General features: G+C 50.9%; 1 protein-coding gene across 1 annotated transcript; it reads right to left on the reverse strand.

Annotated features, from left to right (window-relative positions):
- Window positions 1-11,082: 11,082 nt before the first annotated feature.
- LOC125685578 (pyridoxal phosphatase) lies at window positions 11,083-14,504 on the reverse strand. Its single transcript, XM_048928719.1, has 2 exons — window positions 13,878-14,504; window positions 11,083-12,632 (listed from the first exon to the last, which is right to left on the reverse strand). The coding sequence occupies exons 1-2, from the start codon at window positions 14,452-14,454 to the stop codon at window positions 12,307-12,309; spliced, it is 903 nt and encodes a 300-aa protein (XP_048784676.1). The 5' UTR covers window positions 14,455-14,504; the 3' UTR covers window positions 11,083-12,306.
- Between the last annotated feature and the right edge of the window lie 86 nt (window positions 14,505-14,590).

The following is a 14,590-nucleotide window of genomic DNA, read 5'->3' on the forward strand; positions in this document are numbered from 1 at the left end:
TTTAGCTGCCTCCACTTTGTGTACCCTTTGTGGCAAGCATGATTCACTCTGGGTGAAAGGATCCCTTTGGAAAAAGTTACCCAATTACTACATGGCTCAATTGTAATTATGCTGAAAGAAGAGGAAAAAAATCAGGCAGCAGGCCAAGCCTGTGGCTTCAATCTTTCCTTGTCTTGCATATTTGTCTCTAAATCACAAGACGCTCTGTGATTTCCTCAAGAGGAAGAAAAAAGAGGCAAAACAGAAACACACTGAAATGCTTTCTTCTTCCCTTTCTATGAGGCCCACTGGTTCTCCATCTCTTTAGGGCCGAGGACGTGACTGAATCCACTTCTCTCACCCCAGTCAGTCATGCAGAACCCCAGAGGCTTGTTGGGTACTTCTAGTTGGTGCCATCAATGTCAGCAGAGGTAGCAGGGAGAGCCTCCTACCTTCTGAAGCTCAGGAGGGAACAAAATTGTTCCAGCTTTTGGGCCAGGTCTCTGAGCACCCTATGACACAAGTGGCTGGATGAGGAGGGATTGTTTCTTTGCAAGAAATAGTGGACCATGAAAGGAAATTTCTAGATATTTGCTCATGGGGGAGGCTGTTTAAAAAATGATGGGGAGGTTCCATCTCTCCTGCAGTGATTCTGGAAGCTGTGCTCTGTAACCTGTTCTTGGTAGACATCAGCTCTAGGAGTCATGCATGCCCAAGGATGTTCCTCCAAAACTTGCTGGGAAGATTAGAGACTAACTTATGGATAACAGGTAACAAGAGAGGGAATACCATCCCAGGACCCAGAGGAGATGCTGGAAGGGCATTCACATCAAGGAAATTTGACCTTTAGAACCGAGTCTCCCTTTGGTGACCCATGCTTGTCTGTTTGAATCCCAGGGCTCTCCAGTGGCTTTTCAGGAGTCCAGAATAAAAATGCCTGACATTAGCACAACTGAGTATCCACTCTTGGAGGCAAGGGAGTAGTGGGATGTCCCCTTGTCTGTGGGCCATCAGCTACCAGCACTGGTACAATGCTGTGTCTCCCTTCCTACCGCTGGGTTGAAGCCACTATGGAGAGATGCCAAAACCTAAAGGTTGGAGATCAATGTCCTTATGAGGCATGCATGAATTCAAGGAAAGGAAGGTCTCTGCTCACCATGTTCCTGGCAGCATTCCTACCCACTTCACCGCACTGAAGATGCAGAGGTATTGGCCTTTTATTTTCAGGACAGGATTGGCATGGGAAGGGCCACTGTAGGTTGAGAAGGACAGAGCCAGGACAGTTAGATTTGGTAATTGTCACCTCCAATCACCTCATTCTTTATCAGTGTTTGGCTGATCAGCCAACAAGTGGATGTCCTGGCTGATTATCAGCACATTTGATGTGCTAAAGATGGAGATGAGGAAGATGAGTATAAGTCACAGCAGATTTTGGTGGCACAGGTTCATTCTGTTGTGTGAGAACTCATCAGTGGGATACATTTCTTCTCCTCTTGCCTTCTAGCTAGGAGATGTCTTTATGTAAGTGGAAGGAAGTGAGTTGACCTTATGCTGTTGCTGCAAACAGTGCCCTTGGCCATGACAAGCTACTTGGCCAGAGGGAGCTGCAGGTAAGGAGAAAGGAGCACTGTTTGTGGGATGTTAATTCAGTAGCACCTGAGCCTTGGTTATGAGGTTGAGGCAGGTGATATCTACAACTGCACCTGCCTTCTCCAAACTGTGATCTTGTGCTCTAAGCAGGACAGGGTGAGGAGAAGGGGAAATGGGAGAGAAGGCTACTGTGACAGGGGCTGACCAAATTTGTATTTACAAGTGAACATGAGGCCAGAAATCACAACAAAGAGAGACCGTGTCAAGCATGTCCTATGCTAGGGGTTAGACATCCCGCTCAGGTCCTGGCCAAAGACATCTGTGGTTTCATGATTAAGAGACAGCTCGGCTCCTGAGAAGGCTCACTGCCCTCTCACTGGTCTTCCTTTGCACAATGTCCCCATCTCTTTGGAAACTGCAAATTGCCCTTGTTTGGTGAGAAATCCCAGGCAATCCTCAAACAATTGCTGCTGCTTTTGGGGCTTAAGATCAACCCTTAACTCTGGCTGTGACCCATCATTCCTGTAGGAGGAATCAGACCCCCCATCTGTTACTGTTTGCCCATGGTTTTCATTGTAGCTCTTCCTCTACAGCCTCAGCTTTCTGCCTGCACTCCTCTAATGCTGAAAGCACCCATGCTGATCTCTCCATATTGAGGTGACACCATTTATTGAGTTCTCAGTTCCTCTCATGGATATTCCCGCCCTTTCCAACATAGATGCTGCAATTCAGCTTGGGATGAAGATGGAAGCATGATTGCAAAATGTGAGTTTCATCACTGCAGCTAGCTTTAATGTAGGTACTGCCTTCTGGTCTTGCTGATAGGCATTGCTGTGGATCAGCATAACTAGATGGATCCTGAGCGCTGAGGGCTGAGTCCAGCTGTTTCAAGTCAAGGGTTGACCTGCTCAGCATTGTGTTGAATCATAGAATCATAGAGTCATTAAGGTTGGAAGGGCCATCTAGTCTAATCATCAGTCTATGCCTGTGACCACTCTACACTATGTCACTCAGTGCCACATCTACCCTTTTCTTGAAAAAAAAAAGCCCAAGGTTGTTGAGCTATTTGGTGGCTCTAACCAAAGTCTTTCAGCAGCTATCGAAGAAATATCCTGGTCAGACACTTGTCTGAGGGCATCCTGAGCCTAAACCTTGGAGGACTGGAGAAGGGCTTGCCTGAAAAGCCTATGCACTACATGATCAAAGTCCACCTGTACACATCACTCCTCAGCTGGCAAGGGCCTCTTTAGGCAGCAATTACTCCCTCTGTGATTTCCACATCTTTAGACAGGGAGAGCATCTTTGTACCTGTTTAGCCACTTTGTGTTACGTGGGCTGTGGTTTTTCTTTAATTCAGGATTAGGTGCACTAAACTTGGATTTATTATCTTGCAGACTCCGAGCCTCACATCAGGAATGAGCCACAGCAGGATCTCCCAAACTTTCCTGCTGGAATGTTTCCGACCACATCCAATTTCCTGGATTAAGAGTTGCTTATTAGGCTCCTGCTCCTGCTGACTCCAGGATCTCTGCTTTCATTAAATCAGAATGGAAATTTGTTCCCCAGTGGTGAAGATAACCCTGCAAAAGTTATCAAAGAGTGTCTAGGCATTGTAACTTATCTGGGAGAGCCTGAAATTACAGCTTGGGGAAGCATGGATGACTCTTGCTCATGCTAATGACAGTGGGATGTATTGGACACACCTCAAAGTGCTGCTGGGGTGTTCCCCAAATTGGGGCTCCCCACCTCCACCCCCGCTTTGGCCACTCATATCAGGCTCCATCTCACCCCCAGGGCATAAACCCCATCCAGGCACAGCCTGTTTGTTGCACCTGGTTTCCTAGTGACATCTGTGAGGCTGCAGGATGGGCATAACATCCTGGCCAGCTGCTGGGTCATGGATGGGAAGCAGCTGTGCCAATCCATGGACATGGCTGACTGATGCCGTTTAGGTGCCTTCTAGTATGCCACAACAATGATAAGCCACCAATGATGATAGAAATATTAATGGTACCAAAAAAAAAAAAAAAGACAAGCCTTTGATCAACTCAGACGTGAATCCCACAACAGGTGACTTATCTGAGAGATTTCAGGCCATTGCATTTTGGTTTAGGAGCATCTGGCACAGGGTAGCAAGCAAAGGAATAGCAACCCAAGCAGGGTAGCAATCCAAGGAATGGTGGCCTGATGCCTTAGGAAAGGATGCCCTTATTTGTTTTTTGTTTGTTTGTTTGTTTTGTTTTCATTTTATTTTGTTTTGTTTTGCCAGAGATATTCACTGTCACACACTGCCCAGAGCAGCTGTGGGTGTCCCATCCCTGGAGGTTCAGGGCCAGGTTGGATGGGGCCCTGGGCAGCCTGAGCTGGTGGACGGCAGCCCTGCCCACAACACAGGCTGGGACTGAGTGGGTTTTAAGGTCCCTTCCCAACAGTTCTGTGATTCTGTGATTCTATGTTGCTCACAGTGGTACAGCTCAGATGGGGTGTCCAACTCTGACATGAAGTTTGAAGCTGATAATATTTCTTATTTTGAAAACAAGCAAACAAACAAGAAATCAAATTCTGAATGTTGTGATCAATTTCCATTTTTCCTTAAATGAATACTTCTGAATAAACAGAAAGAAAGAAGAAATTAGAAGCGTTGGGGTGCAGCGTGCTTTGCTCTGCTGTGCAAACACAGAACAGAAGAGACTTCTATCCTGACCTTTAAGCAGTGACATGTTTTGAAAGCAGAGCTCCAAGCTCAGCAGATGCTGACGAGAGGGAAAGCACTGCTGCCACTTGGCTGGACCTTGGCTAATGATTTCCGTAAGGCCTGCAGCATCATCCCAGTGGTGGAGAGAAAGGGAATATGACCCTGTGAGGAATATTCCCAGGCTAATCGTTAATGCTGGGAATACAAGGGAAAGAAAATGCAACTGCACGGGTGCTGCAGGAGGCACAGGTGTATGGATGCAGATGTGCAGGAGAGTTGCAGGCTACCAACTGGCTGCAGTAACACTGCTGCAATGCCTACATCAGCATCCTCACTGTAGCTAAGAGATCTACTATTTATTGACTCTATTTCAAACCTAAACTACCTGCTGAGGCACATTACCTGTCTGGGGCTGCTGTCTGTTAGGAGTGACTTTTGAGACACGCTGGGCAGAGGTTTGTTTGCTGTGTTTAATATGCAGATTGCAAATGGGTGCTGTGCTGGAACATGTTGAGGCAGCCCAGGCACTGGTTTCAGCTCTTCCAGGAGCCAAGGCTGGGGAGCAGCGTGCTCATGGAATACAGGCACGTTCCTCCTGCAACACCCATGGGACCGAAACTCAGCCACGATGTGTGTACAAAGCAGGCTGCAAAGGTGATCCCAAAGCAAGGGAACTTGAACTGGCTTTGCTGGTGGGATGATGAAACTCTAAAGCAAACCGAAGCCAGCATGCTTCTTGACCCACCGACATTCCCTCAGAAGTCCCAGTCTCATCCCTCATTTCGTGCCCCATTCTATAGGGCTGCCCTGAGCCCTGTTGGATAGCACAGCCTGCTGCCATACAGGCGGTTGGAACAATTGCTCTCCTGCTCCTAAGATTCCTGTTCTGCACTGGGATGAGCTGCTGAAATGGGAGAATGTTTCGACACAGCTGGGCAGCCTCCCTTCCCTGAGGCACAGCAGGCAGAAGAGACGTGCTGCTTGGGGATGGAAAGTACTGTGCTCCGATGCTATCGCGGATCAGAGGCAGTGGGAAATGCTGGGGCGCGTCATCCCATGATGCTCCCACCCATGAGAAGGGGATCACGGCTCCCCGTGGGGCTGGTGGTGCTCTCCAGGGACACATGGCATTGCGGTGGTGGGGCTGTGCTGCTCTCCTGGGACATCTCCCTCCTTTCAAGAACCACGCGGATGTGGCACTGAGCGGCATGGTTAGTGTGCGTGGTGGGGATGGGCTGAAGATTGGACTAGGTGATCTTAGTGGTATTTTTCAAACTTAGTGATCCTGTAAGTCCATCAATTGTTTTGGATGAGCCCTATATGGCCCGTAGACAACTGGGCCATGGGGCATGTACTTTCCTCTGTGCCAATGCACTGAAACAGTGGTTGGAGAGCTTGGCCAGTTGTGGGAGAAAGGTCACCTTCACACAAGCACTTACTCCACTCCCTCTTGTAATAATCTATTTTGGTGCCTATGAAATATGGAGCTACATGCTCATTTCCCCATGGCCATCAAGATTTGCATGTGCATGAGAGTCTCAAATCTTACAGTCTAGGAGTTTTCTTGTGTAGGGTAGATTATCTTCAAAACACCCGGACATCTAAGAGGTACAGCCTTCAGGCTCTTGGGCACTTACTTAAGAACAGGTGACAACCAGGATGCGATATTTCCATTCCCACCAAAGCAAGCTGTGAAAAGCAGGGAGATTCTCCTGGCCTCTGTACTCATGCAATGTGCTGGTGCTATAATGCTCTTCCTGCCCTGCAAGGAGCATCGTGAGTGCAACAGTGGAGTTGGAGTGGCGCATGCTCTCTGCTGGGCTCCTGCTTCCATCCGCATGAGAAATCTCTGAGCTCGATTTTGGTGGAAAGATGCTGTTCTCTGTCTCCCAGAGGATTGTGGAGTGGTCCAGAAAGTGCCAACCCCCAACACACCCCTTGGCAAGAGCCAAGCTAGTGCGTGTTCAGGACAAAAGCTATGGGGAGGAAGGTCTGTGAGCAAGCAGGCACCAGCCATGACTTTCCTAGAGAGAAATGCGTACGGAGAAATAGTCTCACCCCTTCTCAACAATAGCAACATCAGCATGGATGTGTGCTGTGTGCCAGGGCTCTCAATGCCTTTGGGGACTTTGTGAGCCCCTGACAAGATGCAGGGAGAAATGCCATTCTCAGCACAGAAACAAAGGCGGTTGTTTCCCTTTGCCTGTTCTTTCAGGATAAAGGGAAGGGAAACCAGTAGAGAGCTAAAAGGGGCCTCCTCCCCATGCAGGACTTTACTTGGTCACCCTTCAGGTCCCAGACACCCTTGGGGTCCCAAGTCCTCTCTTGAGGACATGGAAGAGGTTGGCAGGTCCCAGGGATACAGAGGCTGGGGTCAGGCCAGCCTCAAAACACAGGGCTCAGCCTTCTTTAAACTGAGGCAGCCAGCTGGGATGTTCTCGAGGACTGGTCCTGGATGCTGACCAGCTCCTCACAGAATCACTGCTTCCACTTTGGGAAACTGGAGCTCTGGCCACATTTACAGTACAGTGGGAGGATGTGAAGAGCCCTGGACAGGAGAGTATCCCTCAGAGTTAAGCCAAGATCATAGAATCATTTCAGTTGGAAAGGACCTCTAAGATCACCTGGTCCAACCTCCAGCCCATTGCTACCATGCCCACTAACCACGTCCCTCAGTGCCACATCCACACAGTTCTTGAACACCTCCAGGGATGGTGACCCCACCACCTCCCTGGGCAGCCTGTGCCTTCAGCACTGCTCTTTTGGAGAAGAAATTTTCCCCAATATTCAACCTGAACCTCCCCTGGTGCAACATGAGGCCATCACTTCTCGTCTTATCACATGTTACCTGAAAGAAAGAACGATGGGTGGGCAAGTGGTGATTTCAGCTTTGAAACTCTGTGGCAGAGAGGGGCACCGTGGCTGGGCACAGAGTAAGGGGAGGCATGATGGATGATGCCAAACGCTGCAGGCTGGCCCAGATGGAGCTGATTAAGTGCACACAAAGCACAGCCGTGACTTGGAGCCGTACCGTGGGGCTGGCAACTGCACTGCACGCCGTTCACTCCCTGGGATGCAGCCCTGTGCTTGTTGGCTGCCAGCAGCCCCAAGCTGGAAACATGGGTGAGTGAGCTGCTGCTGAGTGGGGCTGGGGGGGGAAGCAGGCAGAGCATGATGAGAAACAGTTTCAAAGGGAACAACTCCTTTCTATCTAATTGCATTCTTCTTCTCTTGCCATGCCCAACACTGAGGCCTCTGGGTGTCTTAAAGGATATGAGCTGGTGCCTGATGGAGTGGATGGTGGCAGGGGTGCATGGCTCACACCCCATTTGTACAAGGAACTCGACAGGCAGTTGCAATAGAAAGGAGAAAGGCAACTAAAAGAGGGGAGATTTAGGTTTGGTTTTAAGAGAAAATCTTTCACTCAGAGAGCAGTGAGGCACTGGCACAGGTTGCCCAGAGAAGCTGTGGGTGCCCGGGTGCCCCATCCCTAGAGACTCAAGGCCGGTTTGGATGGGGTCTTGGGCAGCTGAGCTGGGGGGTGGCAGCCCTGCCCACAGCATTGGGTGGGACTGGGTGGGCTTGAAGTTCCCCTCCAATCCAAGTCATTCTATGATTCTATGACACCTGCGGGTGGAAAGTGGCCTTGGGGTTGAGAAAGACTACTTCTGGAGAGAGTTCTCCTGAGCATCTCCTGAGCAACATCAGGCTGTCCATCCAGGTAACTGAGTAGAAGGCAGCTTAAAACCTTGCACCAGCAGATAGGTTTCCAGCGATGCTGGCTCAAGGGCAAACCTATGGTCAAATGGGAGTCACAGTGCAGCACTGCTCCATGAACCAGGGCCTCTCACCCCTGAAACTGCTGAGGGAAGGCAGTTCATGAGACTGCCTGTGGTGGATTACAAGGCAGTGAGCTAAAATAGCCCGAGCTCTGCTGGAGGGGTACAGCCAACTCATCTCATGAGACGTGACAGTCTTCAGGTGACCCAGTCTGTGCAGACACATCATTCCCTGGTTGCAAATGGAAGCACAGTGCCATCCTTCATACCTCCACCTCTGAAACTCTGTGGGTGCAACACCAGGGCCTGGCATTGCTTCACACTACTCCTGGGCTCTGCTCACAGTCAGCTGAATCAACAGCCTCAATGCATTAGGCCAAAGGATGTTAACTTGTGATCAGCAAGTGTCCTGGGACCGTGTTCTGCATCACCTCCCTTGTCTCCATGCTCAAGCCTTACAGAGCTGCCAGTGCTTGGCTACAGTGGTTCACTGAAACAGTCTGATAGAGCTCTCTAGGCTGACATGGTTATTAGTGGCTTTTAATTGCTCTCAACTGGTTCAGCTGCTCAGCATCTTGCAGGGATTGTCTGGAGAGCCAAAATAGCCTGTCTACCAGGAGCACACATTATTTGTGCGCAATTCCAAGGCAAAGTCTAACAGCCACACAAGTCTTGGGCTGCTTGGCAAGCTTGCTTGGGTCAGAGCCCAGAAGGAAGGAATAGGTGACATGGGAATGGTAACGGGGTACCTGAGAAGGATGGAGAGGAGGAGACCACACCTTGCGTAAGGATCAAGGAGTGGCAAAGCGTGCAGCAGAAGAGGAACCCAACCGCAGTGCTGGAGGAAGGGCAGATTCTGGCTGCTTCCCCAGGGCAGGCAGGAACAAGCTGCTGCCTCTTGCCACCACCTCCTCCTCCTCCTCCTCCCCACGCCGGCTGCTGTGGTACAGGGTGGTGCCGAGGCGCCTGCCTTGGCAAAGGGGCATTCTCACTGCAGGTTGGGCAAGTATCGAGTGAGCTCCTGGGATCAAGAGCCTGTTTTGGCTCCAATGGAACTTTCCCATGTAACAAATCATCCCTATCCTGCCAGATCCTTCTCTTTCTTTTACTATCCCATGTGGCTGAACACTAACAACATCCCAGCCCGTGATTATTAGTTCCTCATATTAAAGGCATCTGCTCACTGATCAGTATCTTTAGACCGATTTGTTGTCTTTCTGTGGATGTACTTCCAGGATGAAATGACTAGCTTGTAGGTGGTGGGAGAGCATGGATATTGCCTAGCTAAACATCAGTATGTCCTATGACATTGCCTCCCGTAAGATCCTTTATAGAGGCGAACTACAGGTTGGATGAGGAGACAGCAAGGTGGGTCAAAAACTAGGTGAATGGATGAATCTAGAGAGCAGTGATCAGTGGCAAGAAGTCTAGTAGTTATTAGAATTAACTAGTAGTGTGCCCCAGGAGTCAGTACTGGGGCCAGTCCTGTATATAACGTCATTACTGATCAAGGTGATGGGGCAGAGCACATCCTCAGCAGATTTGCAGCTGACACAGAACTGGGAGGAGCAACTCACAGAACAGAGGCTTGTGCTGCCATCCAGAGGGACCTCAAGAGGCTGGAGAAATGAGATGACAGAAACATCGTGAAGTTCATCAAGGGGAAATAAGAAGTCCTGCTCATGGGCAAGCATAGAAAGCAGCTTGGTAGAAAAGGAGTGGAGGGTCTTGGTAGACACCAAGTTAAACATGAGTCAGCAATATGCCCTGAGCCAGAAAGGTGACAGTTTTTAGTGGTGCTCAGTGTCAGGACAAAAGGCAATGGGCACAAATTGGAACCATCTCAACATCAGGAAACGTTATTCACTGTGTGGGTAACGGAGCACTGGCACACATTGCCCAGAGGCTGTAGACTCTCCTCCTTGGAGGCTTGCCTTCAAATCACTATGCACAGACAAATGGACACAGGCCTCTCCCTCGGTCTTGCCCAGAGCAGGCGATGCTCTGCAAGTTGCTGCTAGCATCACCACCCAGCAATTGCCACAGTAACCACAATTATACAAAGATTTTGGGGCTCTTTGGGTAACAAACAGCTGCTGTGTGCCTCATCGCGCTCTTGTCCTCACTGCACAGCAGGATAGGATCGTGCAGTTTTCCAAAGGTGAAGACAGAAACGTTTTCTATAGAGCACCAAAACAAGCTTCCATCCACCCCATCCTCCCATGTGTTTCCATGGCTTCATTCTTCACAGACTTGTTCTCTGTGGCAACTGTGTGATTTCGTTAGCCACCAAGAAATGAATCTACCCAGGCAGAAAGCCATCACTTATCTCAGTTTCAATAGCAGATGTGATCTCCAAAGACCCCTCAGCACCAAAGGACTTAGCTCAAGGCGAATGGAAATCTGAAGGGCTTAGATGGAGAACTCACCATCCATCAGGGACAATGGGAAGGCACCTGTTTTCTAATAAGATCTACCCATGCTCACTTTCATGATGCACAGGAGTAATAGTAGCAGAGGGAAGCCAAAGAAAACCAGTCCGGCAGGTCTGATGGATCCCTATGTTGCTGATCTTGGCCTCACTCAGGGCAAGAACAGTCCAGTGGCTAAAGACAGTGCTTGTCTTGGGTGGCTCTCGATTAAGCAAGCAGATCTAGCAAGGCACATTAGATCTTGGGCCTTGCTTTACTTGGGGATACAAGTGTGGATCAGGAGCTTGCCAAGTACCATTCCTCTGGTCGTGTAATTGAAGATGGGAGACACAGCAGAGAAACACATACAAAGGGCTCCAATTAAGATGCAGGGAAGCTTCAGAGAACTCTTTGGATGTCCTTGTATTTTTGGAGTTTTTTCTCCCCCCTACGTTATCTGAGGTGAGGAAGAAGAACACCAAGGACAAAGAATTGTCCTAGTAAGTTGCATCTAGTTCTGCTGCATGAGCAGTAATTCACTTATAAGTGAGATCTTCCATACCCTCATCAGATGAGACCTTCAAGGGCTCAGAGATGGCCAAGCCGTTCTCATCTTGATAGGAATGCAGGAGAAGACAGGAGGTCATTTCCAGCCTACGCTCACACTTTATTATATCCAGAAACACGGTGAGTGTAAGAACATCAATATAGGACACAGACAGTAAGGGAGGCCCAAAGAATCTGCCTCCTGTCCCCTTGGTTCAAACAGTAAGCATTATTTATACAAATAATACAATATTTGAACAATAAATAATTTAGTATAATAAATAAATTTAAAAAAAAACAAAACATAGAAAGACGAAGCAGCAAGGAATGGTTTTGAGGGCTGCAACATTCACAGCAGTAACAATAGCAACATCATACCCACACCTCAGCAGCCAGAGCACAGACCCCCATCAGCCCTTTTCTCTCACCACACCATGGCAAAATCCACTGAGGAGGGGAAGTAGGGGAGAGTCGTAAAGTTCACTCCTGCTGTGCTTCTGTGGTCTAGGAGCCCTCTCTCACAAGCCCCTTCAGCAGGGGTACTTGAAAACAAGGTACAACCACAGACCGACTGAGTCTGAGTTGTTTGGCACAAAAAAAGGGACAAGGACAGCCTTTTTTCCCTTTCTGCAGTCATTTCTGACAAATACTGGCATAGCTTTTAGGCAAGTCAGGTCAGGGAGTGATAGGGAAACACCTCTAAGGAACAGCAGAGAGAAGACAATAGATGAGGTGATGCTCTCATTCGCTTATTCACCTGTGGGAGGCAGAGATGCTCTCATTCACTGCTCCAGAATGCTTCTTCAACACACCCTGGCACCGATGGAGATGGGTGGGTGGCAGTGGGTGATACCCCCAGCCATTCCCCTCCCATGGAGGGGATTACCATAAGGACTGCAGGGCTGCAGCTCAGACGCGAAGAGTTTCAGAGCAAAGGGACAGCAGTAAAAGGCCGCCACTGGTTATCTAAGAGAAAACCGTTAAGATAGCTGTTCCCTAACCCCTGCAGCAGGAGAGGCCACACACTAAAACACTGTTCAGACCCCCATGTCAACCTCAAGGCCTCCAGCTCTCTCCCAGAGATGCTCGTACTGGCACATGAGGGAGAAAAGGACTCTGTCATGGGTGGCTCTCAGCAGAAAGGAAACAACTTTAACCCTGCCCCCCTCTTCTCCTGTCTCCAGAAAAGGGTACCGGAACGTGAAGAAACCAGGAAGTGAGGGAAATGGGTGGTGAGAGAGAAAATGGAACAGATGGAGATCTGGGATGGGGAACCCGACTCCTCTGCTCTCGCACATAAAGACCACTACTCATCCAAGCCTGGTATCAACTCTGCAATGCTGTTTACATAGTAATTGGGCACCATATCCTTGGCAGCAGTGCTGTCGCTGGCCATGTAAGCCAGTGCCTCTTCCAGGCGGGAGACACCCGTCAGTGTGAGGATGGTAGAGAGGCCGCAGTTCTTGCCAAAGAGGATATCTGTCTCCAGACGGTCTCCCACCATGAGGGTACGGGATGGGTCAATACCAAAACGCTCCACGATGCAATCAAACATGTAGGTGTTGGGCTTCCCCACCACCAGTGCCTTGCGGCCTGAAGCTGTTTCCACTGCAGCTGTGAGACTGCCAGTCCCTGGGGGGAAAGGAGGAGAAAAAGATATAGGGGCAGGTAGCTCAAGTGAGAGTCCTGTCATCGAATCACTAAGGCTCCAAAATAGCTCTAAGATCCCTCGTTGAACCTCCAGCCCATCCCCACCATGCCCACTGACCATGTCCTCAGTGCCACATCCACACGGTTCCGGAACACCTCCAGGTGACCCCACCACCTCCCTGGGCAGCCTGTGCCACCGCAGCACCGCTCTTTCAGAGAAGAAATTTTCCCCAATATCCAATCTGAGCCTCCCTTGGTGCATTTTTCTCGGCCCATCATTGTTACTTTGGAGAAAAAGCTGACCCCCAACTCCAACTTCTTACAACCTCCTTTCTGGTCTTTGTAGAGGGTGATGAGATCTCTTCTTATCCTCTTCTCCAGACTGAACTGAACCCCAGTTCCCTCAGCCACCCCCTATCAGTCTTGTGCTCCAGACCCTTCACCACCTTTGTTGTCCTTCTCTGGACACACTCCAGAGCCTCAGTGTCCTTCTTGTAGTGAGGGGCCCAAAACTGAACACAGCACTCAAGGTGCAGCCTCACAGTGTTGAGTACAGAGTGACGGTCACCTCCCTGTTTCTGCTGGCTGTGCTATTACTGATACAAATCAGGATGCTATTGCTCTTCTTGGCTACCTTCTTGGCACACTGCTGACTTATGTTCAGTTGGCTGCCAACTAATAAGCCAAGAAAGGCATGACAGCAATTCCAGCAGCCCTGTTGCTTAGGGAATCTTGTGTACCTTTCTGATGGCCAATACAATAGCCAATCCCATCACCATGACATGGCCGTGAGCTGGGGAGCTCAGCCCCAGTCATAGAATCATTTCAGTTGGAAAGGACCACTAGGATCATCTGAACCAACCACCAGCCCATCCCCACCATGCCCACTGACCACATCCCTCAATGCCACATCCACACAGTTCTGGAACACCTCCAGGGATGGTGACTGCACCACCTCCCTGGGCAGCCTGTGCCACTGCAGCACCGCTCTTTTGGAGAAGAAATTTTTCCCAAGATCCAACCTGAACCTGCCCCGATACAACTAGATGCCATTCCCTCTTGCTCTATTCTGTTACCTGGGAGATAAGGCCGACCCCCATCTCACCACGACCCCCTTCCAGGTCAATGCAGAGAGCAATAACGCCCCTCCTGAGCTCCTCTTCTCCAGAGCTCACAGCCCCAGCCCCTCACAAGCCCCACACCACACAAGGGCGCTGCGGGGCTCACCGGGGGTGCGCTGCCCATCGCTCAGAGGGTGCCATGGATCGGGGTCGGTGGCCACCAGCATGCAGCGCGGGTCTCGCAGGTAGGCGCAGGCCTGGGCCAGCTTGGCGAAGGTGAACTGGTCGTCGTAGCCCACCAGCACGGCGTGCACCTGCTCCGCTTCCTTCTCGCCCTCTCCCACCAGGTGCAGCCCGGCGTTCCGCACCTCGCCCCGCAGCCCCTCGCCGCCCAGCACGAAGACGCGGCTCACCGCGCTGCCGTCGCCCGCCCCTCCGCTGAGGAGGTGCTGGCGGAGGAAGAGCGCGGAGCAGAGCGCGGAGCTGAAGACGTGCTCGCCGCGGACGCCGCGAAAGCCCAAGCGGCTGAAGCGCAGCTCCAGCTCGGCCACCGAGCGCCGGCTGTTGTTGCTGACGAAGAGCGCGGCCTTGCCACTGCGCTGCAGCCGCTCCAGCAGCTCGGGAGCGCCGGGCACGGCGGACTCGCCCGCCCACAGCACCCCGTCGCAATCGAAGAGCAACCCCTGCGCCGAGCCCAGCACTTCCCGCAGCGCCGCGCCGCTCAGCCGCCGGCAGCTCGCCATGCCGCCGCCAACGGCCGCCGCCGCGCTGCGCCACGCCCCGACGCTGAGCGGCACCGCCCGCCGGCACGGCTCCGCCAATGGGAGACGGGAAGAGAGAAGAGTGACGGCGGCGCCAACCTATCGACTGCAGGGAGAG

This window comes from Lagopus muta, chromosome 1, assembly GCF_023343835.1.
Source record: "Lagopus muta isolate bLagMut1 chromosome 1, bLagMut1 primary, whole genome shotgun sequence".
Classification (NCBI taxonomy): Eukaryota; Metazoa; Chordata; class Aves; order Galliformes; family Phasianidae; genus Lagopus; species Lagopus muta.

Coding starts and splice junctions, on each gene's coding strand:
- LOC125685578 (XM_048928719.1), bottom strand. CDS start 14,454: ATGGCGAGCTGCCGGCGGCTGAGCGGCGCGGCGCTGCGGGAAGTGCTG. Junction 12,633..13,877: donor CGATGGGCAGCGCACCCCCG/GTGAGCCCCGCA, acceptor CTTTCCCCCCAG/GGACTGGCAGTCTCACAGCT.